The sequence below is a fragment of the Geotrypetes seraphini genome, chromosome 4 (assembly GCF_902459505.1).
Source record: "Geotrypetes seraphini chromosome 4, aGeoSer1.1, whole genome shotgun sequence".
NCBI classification, from domain to species: Eukaryota; Metazoa; Chordata; class Amphibia; order Gymnophiona; family Dermophiidae; genus Geotrypetes; species Geotrypetes seraphini.
The window spans coordinates 148,751,344-148,775,748 of record NC_047087.1 but is presented as its reverse complement, the minus strand read 5'-3'; the positions used below and the strand labels follow the sequence as shown (position 1 = coordinate 148,775,748).

Genomic DNA, 24,405 nt, shown 5'->3' with positions numbered 1-24,405 from the left:
GCTGCATGCCTTTGACAATGAAATAAAGTGCATTATCAATCCTTTTTTTATCTGCTGGCTGCAGTGGCTTTTGGAAGAAGGATGAAACCAAACCTTTGGATGGTACAGAAGCTTTTCTAGCGGTGTCGCTGGCTTGTAGCTCAAGATATTTTGCTTTATGATGTCTTTCAACATGCTGCCACAGATTACAGGTGCCACCATTGTGTTTAACATCTACTTTACAAAGCTTGCATCTAACATTTCCATTATTCAAATGATCAAATACAGACCATATTACGGAACGTTGTTGCCCTAATGAACTTGTTGCACAAGTAGAGTCTTTATTTCCAGCAGCTGTTTTGTCCATCTTTTAGTCAGTACCCTAAAATAGAAACAAAACACTTTCATACAAGTTTGCATTCATAAAATTTCCTGACAGAAAGCAAAAACCAGAAGCGCATTCCCAATGCCTGGAAAAAACTGCAAACTGTCGTCCGCAAGGATGCCAGCAGGCATCAACAACACAATAAATTTCACAAACTACTTAAACAAAAAAAAAAAAAAAAACCACACAAAAAATCACATTTTCCATTAAAGCAGTTTTGGAGACATTTGCATGAACAGTTTTTCCCCCAGTCCATAAGCAAGCAATATTAAAAATATTTGCTTAATTATCTACTCAAAACAACATTTTTGCTATTTACTTTCACTGTACCTAAACTATTATTCAGTAGAAAAAAATTAGTTTGTTCAATCTAATCCTGTCTGGACATTGGACTTCTATGAGAAGTAGAACATTCACGCATAGAAGTCCAATGTCCAGACTAGGGAAAAAAATTTTTGATTCGATTCGATTTTTCGATTCGATGCGATTTTCCTGCCCAATTGGGTAGTTTTTTCCAAACATCCTGGTGGCTTTATTTTATAGTCCTCTCCTACCCACACTGGTCCTGTGGTATAAACAAAATAAACAAACAAAAAATACTTTTCCTCACTCTGTTAAATCCTAGCTCATGTTCACGGTCCAACACCAGCTCTGGAAGGATACACATTTCAAACCAGACATATTGTAATCACAAAACAGAAAATAAAATTATTTTTCCTACCTTTTGTTGTCTGGTTATTTTTCAAATCATGTTGGTCCCATGTAGGTCTGGTTGTGTTCTGATTAGGCTCTCCTTCTTTCTCCGTGCTAACCATCCATCTTCCATCTCTGTCCTCCCCTTCTGTTTCCCTTTCCTCCCCCGGAGGTCTGGCATCTTTCCCTCCCCTGGAGGTCTGGCATCTTTCCTTTTTTTCATCTCCATCCCTCCACAGCTGCAGCGATGGACCCCACCATCCCCAGATCTACCATCTCTCCTTTTCTCAACCAGCATTTCTCTTCTGTGTCCCTGTCCCTATTCTCCTCTCCAGAACTGTCCACCTTGTGTCCCTATTCCTATGCTCCCTCCATGCCTAGCATCTTATTTCTCCCCATATCCAGCTTCTTTCTCTCTTCCTTACCTCTTGTATCCCCTTCCCCAGGTACAGGCTTTCTCCTACTATCTCTCCTGCCATCCTGCATCTTGCCCACCTACTTTGGAGCAGTATCAGTCCCTCTTGTACCCTTCCCCTTGTGGTCTTGCATTTCTTCTCCCTCTCTCCTTTAGTCCAGCACCTCCCTTTGCTTTCCTCCCCCTCTTTTTGGTTTGGTCTCTCTCTTCCCTTCACTTCACTCCAGGTCTGGCATCTTTCCTCCTCTCTCTTACTCCTTCCTCCTCCTCCCTCTGCACAGGCCTGCCTCCCTGCCATGAAGACCTGCTCCCCCCGCAAAGGCCTGCCTCCATGTCGTGAAAGCACTCTTCGACCTGCTCCCTGCCATGAACACCTGTTCCCCCCGCAAAGGCCTGCCCACCACCATGAACGCCTGCTCCCTCCGCAAGCCTGTATCTTCCCCCAGCTTCCCCACTCTTACCTTTAGGCTAATACGGCAGCCTGCAGGATTGCTAGTGCTATAGCGATCCCTGCAGCTGCCCGTCGTCTCTCTCTGCTATGGTCCTGCCCCTGCTCTGACGTCAGGGGTAGTACCATAGCAGAGAGAACGTACTGCTGAGGACGACGGGCAGCTGCAGGGATCGCTATAGCACTAGCGATCCTGCAGGCTGCCATATTAGCTTAAAGGTAAGAGCGGGGAAGCTGGGGTAGGCCTTTCTGACTGACCCTCCCCCCTCAAGAAGAAGCAGCAGTGGACGGCCAGCAAGAGGCAGCTCCTGATTTAGGAAGGCACAGGGGAAGGGTCGGTCATTGAATCGGGAGGCCAATTTTCTGAAAATTGAATCAATTCGAATAGATTAACCTGATTCGAATCAGTGAATCAATTCGAATCGTGAATCGGGCAGCACTAGTCCAGACAGGATTTGATTGAACAAACTAAATTTTTTCTACTGAATAATAGTTTAGGTACAATGAAAGTAAATAGCAAAAATGTTGTTTTGAGTAGATAATTAAGCAAATTTCTGATAGCCCACAGAGATGATTCTCAGTTTCCCTAGCCTCCTGCCGATTCTCAGCTTCCCCAGTCCCAAAGCAAATCATCCCCAAAACTTCCCCCGCCCACCCTTGCCGATTCTCATCTACCCCCGCCCCCCTGTACGATTCTCAGCTTCCCCTGCCCCCTGTCCGATTCTCAGCTTCCCCCGCCCCCCTGTCCGATTCTCAGCTTTCCCCGCCCCCCTGTCCAATTCTCAGCTTTCCCAGCCCCCCTGTCCGATTCTCAGCTTTCCCAGCCCCCCTGTCCGATTCTCAGCTTTCTCAGCCCCCCTGTCCGATTCTCAGCTTCCCCAGCCTCTCTGTCCAATTCATTTATTTATACTGTGGATGTGCAATCGCGGGGAGGAGAGGAGAAATGCATGAAGGAGAAGCAGAGAGCCAGCCAAAATACAAATAATTCCTTTGTTGTCACCGGCACCAATCCACACGAGGTTTGTTCGGCGCTCCCAAGTCCTTTCGTTTCTTCTGATGTAACTTCTGGTTTCACAAAACAGGAAGTTATATTAGATGGGAATGACTCCGGCAGGCAGCGGCAGAGGTAAAGCCTGAATGGGTCTCGGGGCCGACTTGAATCGGTGAATCCGGTTTTTCTTAACAATGAATCGATTCACCTGATACGAATCGGAAATCAGGCAGCACTAGTCCCTATCATATCCCCTCTCTCCCATCTTTCCTCCAGTGTAAGGTCTCTAAGTCTATCTCCATATGATTTATGACAAAGACCAATAACCAATTTTGCAGCAGTCCTCTAGACCGACTCCATCCTATTTATATATTTTTTTGAAGGTGTAGTCTCCAAAACTGCATACAATATTCCAAATAGTTATCAGAGACTTATACAACAGCATTATTACCTCCCTTTTCTTTCTGGCCATTCCTCTCCTTATGTAACCAAGCATCTTCCTGGCTTTGACCATTGCCTTTTCTACCTGTTTTGCCACCTTGAATGCTGAACAACAGCAGTCTGCAGGGGTTCCAGCTTCAAAACCTGCAATGATTCTGTGATGACCCCAGCAAAGCTGCCAATTTAAAAGTCGACACACAGTTGGATCCTCTCCTTGGTCCAGGGCTGCCATAGACTCCTGACTGTGATCCCCAGCCTGTGACCCTGAATCCTCCAAAACTGGATTCATTTTGAGTGAGTAAAGGCATTGATTCCTATTCCCAGGCCTAGTCCTTCTCCAACTGGACCTCTGATTCCTGCAGCAGGGGACCTTTCAGAGGTGGTACTGCTCTGAGGGGGTAAATCCCCCTGGCCCAACAGCTGGTAGGACCCCTGGACAGTGTAGTGTGACCCCCAATAAGTCAAATAGACTTCAGACATCAGAATAAAATCAGGGGTAAAGTCCTGAATCAGGGGTAAAGTCCTAAGGACATCTGCAATAACTCTTCTCGTCTCCTCAGGGGCCCAGAGGCATCCGAGAAACTGCGCTTCACTGCATCGCTAACCAAGGGCTCTGGAAGGGATTTTTGTCCCAACAAATGAGCCATCATGACTCCCCAGCCCTAGAGGGATCAGAGGGGGCTAAGCTCATTGTTCCCTCCCCACCCCCATCATGTGCCACACAATATGTAGAATACAGAGGGTCCTCAGCTGGCCATCCAGCGCAAATTTGGCATGAATCAGGAGTAAAAGAGCCTGAGGAGTTCATATCTATTTTAATCAAAACTGAGGTGTTTTGAAGGTAGACTGAGGCTTTTTAAATCAGATTGAGAAATCCAAGATGGCCACCACAGCAGCATTTTGGCACCAAAATACGGCTCAGGAGAGCTAAATAAAAACACAAAAAATTCAGGAAAGGTGTTTTAGAAAGTAGGGGATCCAAATCTCAGTCCCAGAAACCTCCAAAAAGGCAATTAGAAGATACTCCCCCCTTCCAAAGTCTCCCATAGACCACAATGGTTTATACTCACAGTTATGGTGGTATTGTGCCTGCTTCAGCTTAAACAGCAGCTGGAATATGTAAAATGACTCCAAATACTTGTTTCTTTGGGCTCAAAATAACTGTAGAACAATCACTCAGGTGTTCATAATCACATACTTTCAGTTGTATACAGTTGAAAGTATGTGATTATGAACACCTGAATGATTGTTCTACACTTATTTTGGATATCATTTTCAATCACTCCACTCATGATCATTTAGAGAGATTTTTTTGCCCTATTTTTGTTTCTTTGGGCTGTCAGGCTAAGGTATAGCATGAGACTCCATATCCCCACAGCTTCTCACATATTGTCAGGGGAGGGGGGAATGCAGCCAGCATACTATAGAGCCCTAAGGAACGATACGGGGCCACACAGCCTACACTCAAGCTCTGGTAATAACCAAAAGTGAGCCTTGCTACCGGGGAAATGGTTCCTGAGCCTTCCAAAAGTGTTACAGCTGACTGGCTAGGTGGGTGCCCTGTAAAAGGATTGTCCTCCCAACCCCAGACTTCTGATAGGAATGTCTCTTCTCCCAGGCAGAGCTGCTCCAGCAAAACGGGAGCACAGAGAAGCCTCAAATTCAGGATAAAACCACCCAAAAATATATAAAAATCAGAGAGATCAGACAGACACCTTCAACTTGCATGTATGTATAAAGTAAAACTGAGGAGCTGCAGTACTGCCCAGGGATACAGGAGGTGCAGCCAAAAAAACTGTGTGATACCTTCTATACAACTCGCGATTAGAGGTGAACAATCCACTGGTTCAAGACTCATATGCCTTTTCCACTACAAATAGACACTTGTAAATACTGCTACACCACACACAAATCTACTAGTGATTTTTTTTTTTTTTTTTTGTAAAGCTGCTTCTCTAGTGATGCATAGCTTAAAAATGTATACATTCAAACACTATGTATATTTTAAATAACGCTCCATATTCACAGAGCCTACTATTTTTTTTTTTTAATGCACAGCAATTTTCAGATTCAAATGATCTACATAAAGTTATCCACATATCCTATTCAATTAGAAAATAGTAACAATCATACCAGAATTAAAACAAGAGAATCAAGAATGAAACAAATGAGAAAGTGAATTTACTCACCTGTAGTAGGTATTCTCTGCAGACAGTAGGATGATTATTCACAAATGGGTAACATCAACAGATCATCTACGCAGAGACATCTCCCAGCATTTTACTTCAAGATGCCTTTGGAAGTGATGCACCAGTCTAATATAACAACTCACAGAATGCAATTCCAAGGAGAGGAGGGGGGGGGGGGCTGCAAAAATAATCATTCTGCTGTCCTCAGAGAAAGCACAGTTACTTACTGTAACAGGTGTTATCCTGGGACAGCAGGCAGATATTCTCACAAATGGGTGACGTCATCCATGGAGCCCTGGCACGGACAGTTAAAAGTGTAGTATCACTTTAAGCTTTAGCAAGCTTTTTAGACTGCCCACACCGCGCATGCGCGAGTGCCTTCCCGCCCAATGCCAGCTTGCAAGGTCATCAGTTCGATGCCCTAGTAAAGAAGCCAACTAGGGGAGGTGGGCGGATTGTAAGAATATCTTCCTGCTGTCCCAGGATAACACTTGTTACAGTAAGTAACTGTGCTTTATCCTTAGACAAACAGGCAGCATATTCTCACAAATGGCACTCCCTAGCTCAAATAAAAGGGATAGAGGAAGAGTTGGGTTCCAAGAACTCAGAAAAACTTGAGTTGCCTTATAAACTGTCTGATGTGAGATCGCGGAGGCAAGGGAGCGAACCTAATGAAGAAATGAACCCTATGTTCCACTAGAGGTAAACGGAAAAGTCCGATAAAACCTATGTGTATGGAGGTTGAAAGATAATAAACAACCTCCTAGAGTCAGTTGAATCTAAATATATGTGATGGATATGCCAGAAAGAAGTGGTTTTGAGTGCTGTTTTGTTTTTAAAAAGTTTTCTCAAGAGGAGCTTCGTAAGGACAGAATATCATGAAAAAGGGAGCCTGAGCCCATGAAAGTACAACTCTCCCTCTGGATTCGTGAATTCAGTTATTTGCAATTTTTTTTTTCTTCTTTTTGCAGGCTGCCCGAACCTCCCCAGACCTTACCTGGTGGTCTAGCGGTTACAAGGGGCAGCAGCAATCTTCCTATGCTCCTGCCTCATGCAGAATCATCAAAATGGCTGCCCTGAGTTCCCGTTGTAGTTTCGAGACTACAACGGGAACTCACGGCAGCCATTTTGATGACGGCTTTGCAAGGGGCAGGAGCATAGGAAGATCACTCCTGCTCCGCATCACCGCTAGACCAACAGGTAAGGTTGGGGACACAGGAAGGAAGCGGGGGTGGGTCAGAGCCGGCCCAAAAAATTATTCGTGATTTTTCCCTATTTGCAGGCCGGCTCTGCACCTAACCCCTGCGTTTACATGGGAGAAGCATAGTTGAACTTTTAAAACTATTGACTCCAAGTAATAGCTCGTTAGAAACTGGGGAATCAAAATATATAAAATGTTACCCAAGTAAAATAAGGAATGGAGAACGAGCTATGATAGATGTGGTCCCTAATATAAGTGCCACATGAAACAAAAGCATCTACAAAGGTGACAGGAAAATCAAAGAAATAAACTCGTGCCATTGAACTCCTTTACCCTCTTACTTTAAAATCGAAGAGGAAACATGGGTAACATGTTGTGGATAATGTCCATTAAATAATATGAGACACATGTGTAGGGAAAAATATTTCAAAGCAAATTCGTGAGCCTCCTGAAAAGTATTGTATGAACATTGATGGTATAGTGGAAGGCATGTTTCAGTAGAAAAACCTGGTTGATCCTGCTTAGAAGATAAAGCAGAGAACTATGCTGCTTCAATAGTTAATATAGAGAATGTCCATTGTTAATGCAAAAGTACAAAAGTTTTCTTACTGTTTCTTTGGGGGCGGGGTTTGGTTTTTTTTTTAAACATGGTAAGGAATCTAACTTACAGACTCCACACCCATGTTAGAAGCCACCATTTGCCTTTGCATGCTTGTATCCAGACAACTGGAAAAAATACACCTTAGAGGCTCTACCCCCACGGTAGATTCCTGAAGCAGTAGGGAAAGGTAGTTTCAACGCCATTATATTGTTTGTTTAAAACCATGGTAAGGAATCTTAATTGAACAGGCTCTACACCCATGTTAGATACCCCCACTAGTCTTTGCATGATCGAGTCCTCTTTTGGATCTGTACTGATGCTCCAAGATAACAGCGATGCCAAATGTGATTAACATGAATTTCCATTCTCATGCGAGTTTGCGCAGTGGAGTCCATAGGAAGATAAGTACAAGACTGCTGAAAATTAAGAAACTTGAGATCACTCACACAAGGTGCAGAATTGATTGGAGATGAAAAATACCACTTTCCAAGCAAGATAGTTAAGATGAGTACAAAATATTGGCTCAAATGGAGGTTTCATCAGACTGATGAGAACATTAGCATCCCAAACCACTGGAGGTAGATGGAGAGGTGGGTTGATATTGAAAAGTCCTTTTTTAAAACGGGAAAAAAGAGGATGCGCAGTCAGAGATTTATTGTGAGCCTGAATATTTCTGAAGTGCAGACAGACAATGAGGCTCCAATGATGCTCAATGCTCCAATATAAATGATCGCCAATGCTGGGATCGGGAGAGATATCCTCTGGATACAGACCAATACTCTGAAGATGAACGGCATCGATGACTTGAAGAATAGAAGCTGAAATGGAACCGATGTCTTCGTTACCCCTCCGATGAATACTCTGTCCAGTGCATAAGGTCGACACTGTCCCGCACCGATATCTAAGACTGAGCAGGTAGCAAAGGTGCCGCAAGATGTCAAGGGGTAGAAGACCTCAACAAGGATGTATGGTCAAGAGGAGACAACCTGCATAGGAGGAGACATCGGTAGCATGTGGAGTTAATCCTCGACGATATATCCCGGAGAGATACTACCGATGTAGGCACTATATATTGAAGACAAACTGCTACATGCAAGGTAATACCACATAAGGTTCGATAATCATTGATGCTACGATGTAAGAACCTGAAAAAAGTACTGTTGTTGAATATGCTACACTTAGCCTGGATTGGTACCAATGCAGATCAATGAGGCACCATGACCATGTATTTATTTTAAAAAATTTCTATACCGTTTACAACTAAAGAGTTAACAAAGTATACATACATAATCTTAAAACATGTTAAAAGACATACAAAAGATCTAAAAATTAATATTTAAAAGATGCTAAAGTAGCTTTACATGAAACACAAATCTTAAAACAAGTAAACATTAATATTGTGTCATGGATCCAGATTAATATCGTAACTGTAGATCACAAACAGCTCATCAAATTTATCAAATAAAAGAATATTACTAAAAGAAAGCATCAACAAATAACTGTGCCACAGGTATCAAAGCGTGAGTGCCTGAAAAGGTGATGCACTTCAGAAATGACAACCTGCATAGCCCAGAAAGCCATGCATCAAATGGACTTCATGCTTAATTGGCAGGGCAGTATCCACTGTGATGCATCTGCATCAACGTGGTTGATACATTGGTACAGAACACATGCATCAAACAGACTCAATGCTAATATGCCACCAATGAAGGTATAGAATAAACATTGGTACAGAAAGGCATGCATCAACCGGAGTCGATGTTAATATGCCACCGATACATGTAGATGGAGTTATCGAGTCTACCGGTAATGGCAAGTTCCAGTCACCGGAAGTCTGACTCCAGATCTATATGTCAAAAGAAAAACAAAATAAGAAAAACTTTGACATTAATCAATAGTGCTCATCTTCTGGCAATCTATAGCCTCAGAGTCAAAGAGGGCGAGCTGGGTTAGAGTAGAAACAAGGCCGAAAATCCATCGATAATCACCACAGGAAGTAAGGATGGAATTGTAAAGGCCATTGAACATCGAATGAAGTTTGAAGAAAGTCCAAAGTTACTTTATTCTTTTTACGTTTCTATTTTATACTTCTCTTTTCTTTTGAAAAATAAGTAGAGAGAAGAACTTGAAAAAGTTTATTAAAAAAATAAGCAGGAAGGCAACTCAACGGAGAAACAAGAGAAGTTGTCCTCGTGAGTTGGCATCGGGCGGGAAAACACTAGTGCATGGGCGGTGCAGAAAGTCTAAAAAGCTTGCTAAAGCTTAAAGTGAAACTATACTTTTCACTGTCTGTGCTGGGCACCATGGATGACGTCACCCATTTGTAAGAATATGCTGCCCGCTTGTCTAAGAATAATATCTGCTATAGGTGAGTAACTGCTTCCTCCAAGGACAAGTAACATAGAAACATGACGGCAGATAAAGGCCAAATGGCCCATTTAGTCTGCCCATCCACAGTAACCATTATCTCTTTCTCTCTCTGAGAGATCCCACATGCCTATCCCAGGCCCTCTTGAATTCAGACACAGTCTCTGTTTCCATCACCTCTTCCGGGAGACTGCTCCATATATCCAGCATCCTTTCCATAAAAAAGTATTTCTTCAGATTACTCCAGAAATTATCACCTCTTAAGTTCATCCCATGCCCTCTCATTGCAGAGTTTCCTTTCAAATGAGACTCGACTCATGCACATTTATATTACGCAGGTATTTCAACGTCTTTATCATATCTCCCCTCTCCCATCTTTCCTCCAAAGTATACAGATTGAAATTTTTAAGTCTGTCCCCATACGCCTTATCACGAAGACCACACATCATTTTAGTAGCCTTCCTCTGGACCGACTCCATCCTTTTTATATCTTTTTGAAGGTGCGACCTCCAGAATTGTACACAATATTCTAAATGAGGTCTCACCAGAGTCTTATACAGAGGCATCAATACCTCCTTTTTCCTACTGGCCATACCTCTCCCTATGCAACCCAGTATCCTTCTAGCTTTCGCCGTTACCTTTACAACCTGTTTGGCCACCTTAAGATCATCACATACAATCACACCTAAGTCACGTTCTTCCGCCGTGCACATAAGTTCTTCACCCCCTAAACTGTACCGTTCCCTTGGGTTTTTGCAGCCCAAATGCATGACCTTGCATTTCTTAGCATTAAATTTTAGATGGCAAATTTCAAACCATTCTTCAAGCTTCGCCAGATCTTTCTTCATGTATTCACACCATCCGGTGTGTCTACTCTATTGCAGATTTTGGTATCATCCACAAAGAGGCAAATCTTACCCAACAACCCTTCAGCAATATCATTTAAAAAAATATTAAAAAGAACAGGCCCAAGAACAGAACCTTGATGCACACCACTGGTAAGTAGTATGATAGATTGACACAGATGCAAATCCTTAGCTACCAGGTTGTCAAACTTAAAAAGGGTAACTAAATCCTGCAACAGCCTGCAATGAGCAAGGTGTAACTTCAAACACATATGTTTGTTTTGTTTTAAAGACAGCTTGGAACAGAAGTAAAATGGGCTAGGAAGTGGAGCTTAATTCAATTGAAATCTAGACCCCAAACGATCTCTGAAGGACTATCTGACCAAAACTAGCTGTTATATTTGTAATCTTTTTCTAGGCTGTAGTGGGATATGAATGTGTGGACAGATCATTGCAGCTCTGCAAATTGCCAATATCCTCTACCAAGGAAGATCTCAAGTGGGCTACCGGCACAAGGTGTAGAAGTAGAAGGAACGCTGGGAAACAGCGATCACAACATGATCTGCTTCGACCTGGACACAAGGGCAAAACATTGGTCCAGAACGACTGCCACGGCACTGAACTTCCAAAAAGAGAATTACGAAGGGATGAGACGCATGGTGCGGAAGAAGATTAGGAAGAGGATAAACACTGTAAAAATGCTAGAGCAAGCTTGGTCCCTTTTTAAGGACACAGCCACCGAGACACAAAATCTATATATACCGTGTATCAGCAAGGGATCCAAGAGGAAAAAAAACAAGGAAGTAATCAGAGACAAAAAAACTTTGTTTAAGGAATGGAAAAAGTCAAGAATGGACGAAAAAAGGAATAAGCACAAACAAAATCAATACAGGTGCCATAAGGTGGTAAAAGGGGCCAAAAGAGACTAAGAGGAAAAAACAGCCAAGGAGGCGAAAAACTTAAAGCTGTTCTTTCGATATATATTAAGGGGAAACAACCCGTGAAGGAAGCGGTGGGACTGTTGGATGACCATGGAATAAAGGAAGTGCTAAAGGAGGACAATGCAATCGCCGACAAACTGAACACATTTTTTGCATCTGTATTTACCGAAGAGGATATACACAGCATACCAGAACCCATCAGGCTATATACTGGAAACGAAGACGAGAAACTGACAGGGTTGATGGTCAGTCTAAAAGAGGTATGCAGGCAGATCGATAAGCTTAAGAGCAATAAATCTCCAGGACCGGATGGCATCCATCCAATGGATCATCAAGGAATTGAAAGGGACTATAGCTGAACTGCTTCAACTATTAGCCAATATGTCAATCAAATCGGGAAAGATTCCGGAAGACTGGAAGGTGGTGAATGTTACGCCGATCTTCAAAAAAGGTTCGAGGGAAGATACGGAAACTATAGACTGGTGAGTCTGACCTCAGTACCAGGAAAGATGGTAGAGGCACTGATAAAGGATCACATCAATGATCACCTTGACGGACACGGTCTGATGAGGACCAGCCAGCATGGTTTCAGCAAAGGCAGATCGTGTTTGACGAACTTGCTGCACTTCTTCGAGGGAGTAAACAGTCAGATAGACAAGGGCGACCTGGTCGACATTATATATATGGATTTTCAGAAGGCATTCGACAAGGTTCAACATGAATGACTACTTTGGAAAATTGTGAGCCATGGAATCGAGGGTGAAATATTCATGTGGATTAAAAACTGGCTGGAGCATAGGAAACAGAGTGGGTGTAAATGGACAATACTCGGACTGGAAGAGCATCACCAGTGGGGTGCTGCAGGGCTCGGTGCTTGGACCCATGCTCTTCAACATCTTTATAAACGATCTGGACATTGATACGAGTGAGGTGATTAAATTTGAGGACGATACGAAGTTGTTCAGAATAGTGAAGATACAGGGGGGATTGTGAAGATCTGCAATGTGACATAATCAAGCTCAAGAAATGGGCATCGACATAGCAACATGGATAAGTGTAAAGTGATACAAAAATCTCATACACGAATATAGGATGTCCAGGGCGGTACTTGGAAAGACCTCCCAGGAAAGAGACTTGGTCGTTCTGATCGACAAGTCGATGAGGCCGTCCGCGCAATGTGTGGCGGCAGCAAAAAGGGCGAACAGAATGCTAGGAATGATTAAGAAGGGGATCACGAACAGATCGGAGAAGGTTATAATGCCGCTGTACCGGGCCATGGTGCACCCTCATCTGGTGTACTGCGTCCAGCACTGGTCGCCATACATGAAGGACACGGTACTACTCGAAAGGGTCCAGAGAAGAGTGATTAAAATGGTTAAGGAGCTGGAGGAGTTGCCGTACAGTGAGAGATTGGAGAAACTGGGACTCTTCTCCCTTGAAAAGAGGAGACTGAAAGGGGACATGATCGAAACAGTCAAGATAATGAAGGGAATAGACTTAGTAGATAAAGACAGGTTGTACACCCCCTCCAAGGTAGAGAGAACGAGAGGGCACTCTCTAAAGTTAAAAGGGGATAGATTCCGTATAAACATAAGGAAGTTCTTCTTCACCCAGAGTAGTAGTAGAAAACTGGAACACTCTTCCGGAGTCTATTATAGGGGAAAATACCCTCCAGGGATTCAAGACAAAGTTGGACAAGTTCCTACTAAACTAGAACATACGCAGGTGAGTCTGGACTCATTTAGAGCACTGGTCTTTCACCTGGGGGCCCCTTGTGAGCGGACTGCTGGGCACGATGGACCACTGGTCTGACCCAGCAGCGGCAATTCTTTTGTTCTTACCAACACAACAAATAGCTCTGATACTGAGAGTCGTGGCATGACTTAAGTGTCATTCTAGCCTGGGCATAAGCATAAGCCTGTTTGCTGATGTCAGCTTACCACAGGATTAACACACACAAAGCAGGGATTTTCTGAGAGCTTTAGTCAACTCCAATAAGACAAGGCTATCTTGTCATGTGCTTTCTCCAAGGTGGGCATGGGGTTTGGAAAAGAAATGTCAGGTTAATTGGTTAAGGTAGAATTCCGACACTACCTTAGTAAGGAACTTAAGCTGCATGTGCAGAATTATCCTATTATGACACTTACAGTAAAGTGGATCAGTTACTAGGAGCTGGAACTCACAGTCTCTACGTGCCAACTTCTTATAGATGCATGCCAAAAGTATAACATGTACCATGAAGTCTATGTGGCCCAACAATCTCAATATTTGCCAAGTCGATACCTGTTGGCTTTGGTGGACCTGCAGCACAATAGAAATCCTGTTTTCTATGCACTGCTCTAGATGAAAAGCCCTGGTCTGAACCAGGTCTAACATGGCTCCTATGAATTCCAATTTCTGAACAGAATCAAGATGGGACTTTGGGTAGTTGATAATAAACCCTAATAGCTTCAGCACCTGAATAGTTCTGCCCACAGATTCTTGTGCTCCCTCTTCTGACATTCCAGGTAGGGAAACATGGGCATTCCTTGTCTGCATAGTGATACGGTGACTACTGTTAAACATTTTGTAAAGATCCTGGGTACTGATTGCAAGTCCAAAAGGCAAGAACAAGGTACAGGTGATAGTATTTCCCTACTCAGAATCTTTATCGTTATGTGGGTGTAGGCATCATTCAAGGCCAGAGAGTGTAGCCAACCTTGTTCCTGAATCCTGGGGAATAGGTTGACCAGGGAAACTATGCTGAACTTTTGCTTTACCAAGAATTTGGTCAAGTCATTTAGGTCTAAAATGGGGCAGTATCCTCACTGTCTTTTTTTGGATCAGAAAGTACCTGGAATAGAATTCCTTCACTTTTTTCCCTAGTGGCGAGTTTGACTACTCTGGCCTATAAAAGAGAACAGCACCAGTGCAAGCAGTTCCTGATGCTGAGAGCTAAGGTTTGATGCTCCCAGGAGTCAATTTGGCAGTGTGAATTCCAATTGCAGGGTGTAGACTGTCTGGACTATTTTGAGAGCTCACTGATCTGAGGTTATAAGGGCTACCTTTCTTGAAAATAAAAAATTCAGGTTCCCTCCTAGTAATAGGATGTCTGGAAAAGTGACTGATTTTGACTATGCTCTCTTGAAACCAATTAAAAGTCCACCCTGTTTTAACTGGGAGCCAGCTGAAGCTTTTGAGCTCTCTATTGCTGTAAATGGGAGTGAGAGGCATAGAAAGTCTGGAAAAGAGAGTAAGGAGGCAGCCTTTGCCTTTGAAAGAAATAGGTCCTCCTGTAACATCTGACCTGGTAGCTCCTGGAAGATGAGAACCTAGTAGAGGGCTAGGATAGTGACTGATGATATCAGAATGTTTCTTAAGTTAGCAACCTCTTCCATCCTGTTCTCAAAAAGGTTGTTTTCCCAGCTAAGGACATCTGCCATGCAGCCACTTGAGTCTGCACATTCCAATACCCATTGTGGTAGCCCTGGATACCACATGAAAAGCATAGGCCATGCGCTTTCAACAGTCCTCTTGCTTGGCTACTGTTTGGCAAAATTCTGCAGCTTTATCCTTAGAAAGGGAGTCTGCAAAGTCAGTAACATTGCTTACAAAGTTCTGCATATGTATGCTCATGTGGGATGACAGCTTAACATTCTGAAATATTTTCCTGCTAAAAGTATCCAATGTCCTAGCCTCCCTTCAAAGGAGCACATAAGATTGAGTCTTGAAACTCTTGACTATTTTGAGAGCTGATTCAATCATCACAGAATGATAAGGAAGATATAGCTTTTCAAATCTAGAAGCCTTCTATACATCAAGTTGGTCTTATGAATAGGCTGTACAGAGAGGATTCTTGCCATATCTTCATTCTTTGGTGGGGAACTGAACTTGAGAATATCCCACAGCTTGGCTCTGGGCTTATCCTCAGTTTCCAAATTAAATGGGACAGGCACATGCCCGCTGAAGCATTAGAGCTCTCCCTCGAGACAACATCGATATCTCCGGAGGAGCGGAGTCCTCCAAGTCGTCCTGGGGCGTTAGAGCAGCAGATGGAAGAGAGAACGTCCCAGGGTGTTCCCTCTTCTGACCAGCTGAGTTTGAGAGTCGACTCAGCAGGAGGAGTTGTGAAGCCAATTCAGCTACCAGAGCACTCGGAGGAGTTGAAACAGCAATTGCCTCAAGATTTCCTCTCATTGAATTCATCTCCAGCTGAAGTTCCAGGTACTTTAATTACATCAGAGGGTCTGGGTTCTGAACTGATACCTATGCAGAGGCCCAAGGTTTTCAATATGGCGACACTTTGGGAAGCAATATCTAGTTTGCAAATCTCCTTGGGGACTCAAATGCAGCAACTTACTACACATTATACTACTGTTGTGTCCGAAAATTTGGAACTGAAAAATAGGCTATCAAGCGTGGAAACTAAAGTGGATGGACATGAAATCAGAATAAAAACAGTGGAGTCCCAGGCCTCGGTGTGGGTAAGGGACAGTGGAAACCTTAATTTTAAGGTGGAAATGTTGGAAAATATGACCAGAAGATGTAATCTTCGGATTACAAACTTTCCAAAATTACCACTTACTTCAGCACAAGATACATTTAAAAAGTATTTGAAAGAAGTTTTGAAAGTTCCTGAAACCTCTTATCCGCCTCTCACCAAAATATATTACTTACCAACTAGACCACCTGTTCAGAAACCAAACCAGCAGAATTTATCTGCTGATAGTTTGGACTTGGACAAATTTCCTAGAGAGTTCCGATAATGAGATACCGGCAACTGCTATGCTGCTTGTACAATTTGCTATTGACTCTGACAGAGAATGGATGCTTAAGTTGTTCTTTAAGTTTAAGGATATACCATTTATGACTAAAATAGTGAGAATGTATCCAGACGTGTAACGAACGACCCAAAAGAGAAGAAAACAGTTTCTCATTTTGAGACCAAGGGTCCTGCAGTTAGATGCGACGTTTGTACTCAGATTCCCCTGTAAATGTGTGATGACCTATCAAGGGAATAGATTTTTTGAACCTCAGCAGTTGACAAAATTTTTTTCTGCTAAAGAGCAAATTTAGAATACTTGAGAGAATTTCTGTTTCAAGTCAGCTCATTAATAAGGTTCTTGTTCCCTCTCAGCTACCATCTTTTATTTTCTTTGCATTGTTTGATTAGAGATTTCAGTGATTGTATTGCTTTCTCCCCCCTTTAATTGAGGTCTAATGTTACAATACAGTAAACTTATATTTTGGTTTAATTCTTTGCCTTTATGATGAGAAAAAGAAAGTCTTTTGCTTTTCTTATGTAAATTTTCATTATTGACTGTTGTGTTATTTAAAAGTTTGAAATGGTATTGTATTATTTCTTTGTCTTGACTAATAATTATGTCAAAACTACAAAATGAAAATAAATGGGATAGGCTTACCCATCTCCTTAACAAAAATCAGTATAGGAGAGCTCCTCAGGGGGAGATACTATCCTCTCATATGGTGAGGAAGGATCTTAGGGTAGATCAATGGACTCCTCCTCCAAGAGATTCTTCGTCAGTCATCCGGGAACAGTCTGCACCAGACTCGTGAAAATACTCCATGGATCTGCTGACAATATGATCAGACTTGGGAGAGTTAATAGGCACTAAGGGATGAGAGGCATCCAGGACCAAGGAAGCCTCCTTCATCAAGGGACTAGAAATTGACATCCTCCTGATAGGTATCAATGACAACACACCTGTGGGCCTCAGCATTGATAGCCATATGATAGGTAATGCATGGGTCTTTGAGACATGCTGGAAATCAAAAGACTAGATTTTTGACAAATGAGGCCATCTAGAGCGTTCAAAGCCTAAAGCAGGGGTGCCAAATTTGGCCCGCAGGGTAATTAGAATTGGCCCGCATGTAAATGCCCTCTATTCCTTCCCTCCCTCCATCCCATTGTCCACTATCTTTCTCTCAGATTTCCGGTCTTACCTTCAAAACAGCCTGCAGAGGATCACCGGTCAGCTGTAGTTAACCTAGCAGGCTGCCGTTGACCTCCACAGCACGTTCCCTCTGCCGCAATCCCGTACATCAGAGGAGGGGTGGGACCGCGGCAGAGAGAACGTACTGCGGAGGCTGATGGCAGCCTGCTAGGTTCACTAAAGCCGATTGACAATACTCTGCAGGCTGCTTTAAAGGTGAGACCGGGAAGCCGGAGGACGCTAAAAAGAAGGGGGGAAACATGCAGGCCTGGGAGGGGGAGCCCTGGTGTAGAAGTACACGGAGGGAGGGAAGGAGGAGTCCAAACAGATGTGGATATGCCGGACTGAGGGTGTAGGGGAGGGGAAGAAATAATGGGTCTAAAAACAGAGAAGAGGGAGAGAGATGGTTAACAATGGGATGATGGAGGGAGGGAAGGAACAGAAAGGGAGAGAAGTTGGACACAAGGGATGGTGTGGAGGGCGGATAGAAATACTGGATAGGAGGGTAGTTGGGCAGAGAAAGGGAGAGATGGTGAACCCTGGGGTGGTGTGGAAGGAGGGAGAGATGCTGGATGAAAGGGTAGTTGAGAAAAGGAAACATAGAAATAGACGGCAGATAAGGGCCACGGCCCATCTAGTCTGCCCACCCCAATGACCCTCCCCCTACCTTTCTCTGTGAATAGATCCCACATGTCTATCCCATTTGGCCTTAAAATCAGGCACGCTGTTGGCCTCAATAACCTGAAGTGGAAGACTATTCCAGCGATCAACCACCCTTTCAGTGAAAAAGAATTTCCTGGTGTCCCCGTGCAGTTTCCCGCCCCTGATTTTCCACAGATGTCCCCTTGTTGCCACGGGACCCTTGAAAAAGAAGATATCTTCTTCCACCTCGAAGCAGTCCGTGAGATACTTGAATGTCTCGATCATGTCACCCCTCTCTCTGCGTTCCTCGAGTGAGTACAGCTGCAACTTATCCAGCCGTTCCTCGTACGGGAGATCCTTGAGTCCCGAGACCATCCGGGTGGCCATTCTCTGGACCGACTCCAGTCTCAGCACATCCTTACGGTAATGCGGGCTCCAGAATTGCACACAGTATTCTAGGTGGGGCTTACGGCTGACGAAACTCCTGCGTATGCAACCTATGATTTGCCTTGCCTTGGATGAAGCTTGCTCCACTTGATTGGCAGTCTTCATGTTCTCACTGACGATCACCCCTAAGTCTCGTTCTGCTTCAGTTCTTGTTAGGATCTCGCCATTAAGGCTGTAAGTCTTGCATGGATTTTGGCTGCCCAGGTGCATGACTTTGCATTTTTTGGCATGGAAGCTGAGTTGCCAGGACCTAGACCAGCGCTCCAGTAGGAGTAGGTCGTGCATCATGTTGTCGGACATTGAATTTATGTCTGTTGTGCTTTTGCCCACTACATTGCTTAGTTTGGTGTCATCAGCGAATAATGTTATTTTACCTTGCAGCCCTTCTGCCAAGTCTCTTATAAAGATGTTGAATAGGATTGGGCCCAGGACCGAGCCCTGCGGCACTCCACTGATTACCTCTGTCATTTCGGAGGGGGTGCCGTTCAGCAACCTGAGTTCTATAGGATTGGGCGACACATTGACGAAATGGGTTGGGAATTGGCTTGGAGGTAGGCTTCAGAGGGTAGTGGTGAACGGCACCCTCTCCGAAATGACGGAGGTAATCAGTGGATCTGGGGATGGTGGGGTCCATCGCTGCAGCTGCGGGGATGGAGATGAAAAAACCTAAAGCTGCCAGAAGGGAAAGGAAACGGAAGGAGAGGATAGAGATGGAAGATGAATGGTTAGCAGCAAGAAAGAAGAAAACGACAAATGGGCAGGAGACCCTGGCAAGCGAGTTATCAGAAGACAAACAGAGCCTGTGGGACCAACATGATTTGAATAATGGCCAGACAACAAAAGGTATAAAAAATAATTTTATTTTATGTTTTGTGATTACAATATGTCAAATCTGAAATGTGTATCCTGCCAAGAGCTGGTGTTAGACAGCAAGCATGAACTAGGACCTAAAAGAGAGAAGAAAAGTATTTATTTATTTTGTTTACATTGCAGAGCCAGCATGGAGTTGGAGAGGTTGTAACCATATACTTCTACTAAGACTAAGGGGTCCTTTTATTAAGGTGTGCATTAAGTGTGTGCTAATCTTTAGTATGCGCTAAATCGGTTAGCGTACCTTAATAAAAGGACCCCTAAGTATCTTAATTTAAAAAAATTCAACCTGCGACTTAGTCTATGTTTTAGATTTCTGCCCCTTATGTGATTGAGTTTGACACTCCTGGCCTAAAGGGGCATAGTACACCACAGCAAAAGAAAAGGAAACAAAAGTGCTGAAAAAACCCCAATCCCTAAAGGAAGTAGAACAATGGCCCTGTGTGTTACGTTACACAAGAGCGACTCGAAGGCAAGACAAGAACAGTTTGAATCAAATGTAAAACTCTGATGCTCTGAGGGGATAAAATTGTGGTATGTCTTTTCAACTCTGAAGAAGACTGAAGAATGACTAGTCCAACGTGGAGATGGTAGGCAGAAACCCACTTGCAAAGGCTTCTTGAAGCAGAACACTAGAAAATACCTCCACATAGGAGCTCCATCAAGATGACACCCATCCGTGTGAATAATCAACCTGCTTGTCCTCAGAGAAACAGGCGTAGATCTTTTGAGAGAAAATGTTTCTTTCATGATCCACATTTCATTAGAAACTCATGTATAGAAGTATCTTGAAAACCTGACCAATTTAGTTTTTTGGGTTTTTTTTAACAGCCTTTAAAAAATGTTCCCTTTACCTTACAAGACCCCCCTCCCCCACATTTCCATTACATACCTAGCTTCCATGTTTCCAACTACACGTAGGTAGTTTTTATGGCGACGTATTCTACGCTGAACCTCATGAAAGAGGTAACGCAGCTGCATGAAAATCACCAGACTAGCCATGGATAACCAAATATTACCAAACAACTAAAGGGAATAGAAAAGAAAATCAGGGAAAAAAAGTATACCAAACACTATTTCCTCCACTGATCCAGCTTTCTTCTATTACCAAAAAATATATTGGGATTGATTATGTATATGTAATTACTTGGTATGCTTCTAAACAAGATATTAATATTTAATTACTATCTAATCTGTAAAGTAGAAAGAGATTTTGTACTTACCCTTGTAAGCTCTCTTCCAGTAGATAGGGGAGACATTCTAGACAAATGGCCACGTGCCATATGCAGAAGGAATCCAATCTGGATTTTTTCTCTGCGACTCTGCTCTATTTCAGTGTGCTCTCTAGCTCTACCTACAGTTAGTACTCAAGAACCAAGAGCCACCTTACAAATGTGAACTAGACACTCATGCCAATGAAGACCATAAAAAAGTGTTCTGCTCAAGAACAAACATAAAAACACCAACTGGAAGAAGACAATAAATGAATTGAAGGAGTTCAGAAATGACACCTCCATAAAACAGTGACATATATACAGTCTTCCTAGCCCAAGGGATGACTAACATCCAAGAATCAACTTGGAGAACTTGGTAAAAACGAGTTTGTTCAATCGATTTGTAAACTAAGAATTTTATAGCACTGCAAATTCAACCATTAACCTTAAGAACTATATAGCTTTCTACTTCTTCCATTGTATAAGACTGTATAGATGTCTTTCAATTGTTGACCTCCGCTGATTGTCTAGCGCTTCTTGGTGTAAACTGCCTCTAACTTTTCATGGCTTTGGCGGTATATAAAAATAAAATTATTATTATTATTATTATTAAAAGGACAGTAGGCAGGCACAGGAAGGACAGGGTAGGAGTCTACAATGTCTCCTCTATCTACTGAACAATAGCTTACCAGGAAGTACATAATCTCTTTTTCCAGGGCAATAGGGAAACATTCTAGACAAGTGGGATGTACCAAAATAGTCCCTAAATGCCAGAGTGGGCTAACAGAGGACCCAAAGGCAAATAACTACCTCCAAATAGCCTGTGTGTGCTAAAGCTATGTATCTAAAAGCCATGCCGTGACTTCCGGTGACGTCGTGTGGTTGAGCATACGCTGAGAGGCTCTGTTCCTGTACTCGAGTCCCTTCTCACATTTCGACCAGATCGCAGTCTGTTTTGGGAGCCTTGCCTGCAGGTATCCAGCTCTGCAGGGTGGTGTTCGGCAATTTCTATGGCAACCCGGCCGGTTCGTAAGGAGCAGGAGCGCAGTGTGACAGGAATCTGGCTAACCCTACCAGAAACAGGGAGAAAGTCCCTGTAAGCCCCATTAAAAACCGTGTTACCGGGTACAGGAAACATCCTGAACAGTGTAGAAATCCTGCACATGACTTTAGAAAGGAGCCCATCCCTTTAAGAGTGTACAGAGCTCAGGCTGACATTGAGAATGCAAGGCCTTTTAAGAGATTGTCTATCCCCGCTAGGAGGGGGCATGGCTGGTTGCTGAGGCTCCCATTTACTTAGTTTTCCTCGTCAGAGAAAGGGGAGAAACAGCTGGAACAAGCAGCTGAACGTAAGCTGGGAAGGAAGCCAGTCTTTTCAGCTGAACCAGGGCCAGCTCAAGGCAGTTTCTCTGAGGACTTGGAGATGGAGGAACTGGATGCCAGCCACACCAAACCAGTCTCAGAAGCCCAGCCTGAGGACTATGATAGGGAGTGCCAAGAGGACTATGTTTTGCCTGACTGGGAAGAACAACTGATGGACTGTGAGTAGGCTGTTAAGCCAAGCAGTTTTTTCCTCACTGGAGTTTTGCATTTTGGCCTTTTGTTTTAAAGCCTGCCAGATTATTATGCTCGGGCATTGCGGGGTTCTAGCTACCCCAGGGACTGTAGAAACCAGAGGCTGAAAGTTTTGAGTTTCATTTTTGGAGCAGCTTGTGCACTGCTCTGGGTTGTGCTTGGGGGTGAAGAAGTAAAACCTGAGCCTGTCTTTTAGGAGGGTGGCAACACCTGTGGTGTACAGGTCTATCTCCTCCCAGCCTGTCGGAGATTCGGCTCTACCCAACAGGACCACAGCCAGAGCCAGTGAGAGTGTTTTTTTCAAAGGAGAAGTGTTTGGCTAATGCACTGTTTTGATGGGCCCAAGAGTGAGGCCAGAAGGAAAAGTTTTGGACTTTTGTTTATGGACTGGACTGAGTCTAAAAGCACGGCTTGTGCTAAAGTGGAACTTACTTGTTTCCTAATCAGAATGAACTGAATTCATAGAAGCCTTTTTTCTTTTTACTCGTGCCATTTCTGCAAGTGTGTTTGAAGTTTGTTTACCATTAAAGTGTTTTGCTTTATTCAATCAGGGAAATCTCAGTGTGCAATTCTTGGGAGGCACTGAATGCTGTGTTCCACCACCTTTATTCAGAGAGGCAACTAGGCCTAGCCAGGATCCTGTCACACAAAGTGGTATCAGAGTGGATTTTACTGCCTCCTAGTGGACACAGCTGGGGGTTTTTTGGGATCTGGTAAACCTTTTTTTTTTGCTTTTGTTCCTGCTACAACTGTGTGTTCCGGTGATACAGCTAGAGGATTACAATGTGGGAGTGACAGTTGTGGAGTGTGCGTGAGAGCGTGACCAAGTGGCGTGGAGGATGCAGCATGGGCCAGCAAGAGTTCCGGTTCCGGAAAAGTCAGAGGCAGCAGTACCATGGATGGGGGACCAATGTTTCCTCTAAGCTGAGCTCACTATTTTCAGTGGCGTCGCTCATATGTTTTCTCGTTTCGCGGGCAGAGGTGAGAGGAAGCGGCGGTGGCCTGCCCTGCTCGCCTTAGTGTATTTTAAGTGGAAAGATGCAGCGGCGGCTCCTCTCAAGATCCCCGACTGTATCGGACTTCTTCAGTGTTGTACCAAGGGGGGGAGGTCCGCCCCAGGTGCAGCCTTAGGAGGGGTGCACCCCCCCTAAGACTGCCGTCGGAGAGGAAGTTTGGGCCAGCCAATCGCTGCCTGGCTGGGCTGAACTTCCTCTCCGACGGTAGAATTGACGTCGAGGGAATGCTGGTCGGCCCAACGGTGGGAAGCAGAGAGAGCTTGGGGCAGCCACGGCGGTGGCTTTGGGGCCTGTTTCCCCCGATGGTGACAGCAGTGGCTTTGTGGAGGGTAGGGAGAAAGAATGAAAGAAAGGTGGCAGGCAGGGAGACAGAAGGGAAACAGAAAAAAAGAAAGGGGGCATCAAGAGAGAAAAAAGAAAGAAAGGGCAGGGAGAGAGGAAGAAAAAGTTAGGGGAGGGAATGAGGTCTGGAGGAGAGGAAACATACAGGCTGAAAGAAGGGAAGAAAATTGGATGCACAGTCAGAAGATGAAAGTGCAACCAGAGACTCATGAAATCACCAGACAAAGTAGGAAAAATGATTTTATTTTAAATTTAGTGATCAAAATGTGTCTGAATTTATATATGCTGTCTATATTTTGCACTATGGCCCCCTTTTACTAAACCGCAATAGTGTTTTTTAGCGTAGGGAGCCTATGAGCATCGAGAGCAGCGCTGGCCATTTAGCGCAGTTCCCTACGCTAAAAACTGCTATTGTGGTTTAATAAAAAGGAAGGGGGGTATATTTGTCTATTTTTGTATGGTTGTTACTGAGGTGACAATGCATAGAGTCATCTGCCTTGACCTCTTTGAAAAAAACCCAGAATAGGAATGATAATTAACATTTTCTCAGCGTATAGTGTGCTTTGTGTTTTATAATTTTATTGTTGGTAGATCATTTTGACTTGGTCATTTTAAAGTAGCTCGCAAGCCCAAAAAATTTGGGCACCCCTGAGCTAGAGCGTTGAAGCTGTGTATTTCTATTTTGTTCCCCCTTTTACAAAACTGTGGAGCATTTTTTAGCGCCAGCCGTGGTGGTAGCAGCTCTGATGCTCAGAATTCTATGTGCGTCAAGGCTGTTACCACTGTGACTAAAAGCCACACTACAGTTTTGTAAAAGAGGGAGGGGTTAGTTTGTGATGACATATTCCATACTAGGTGAAGGTGTTTTCT

General features: G+C 43.7%; 1 protein-coding gene across 2 annotated transcripts in view; it reads right to left on the bottom strand.

The window, feature by feature from the left end:
• Nucleotides 1–24,405, bottom strand: part of AMFR (autocrine motility factor receptor) — a 705,232-nt gene that overhangs the window by 467,145 nt on the left and 213,682 nt on the right. For both annotated transcript variants that reach the window (XM_033940583.1, XM_033940582.1), the window contains one exon: nucleotides 20,281–20,414. In XM_033940583.1, coding sequence (XP_033796474.1) covers nucleotides 20,281–20,414 — 134 coding nt within the window. The remainder of the gene's footprint in view (nucleotides 1–20,280; nucleotides 20,415–24,405) is intronic.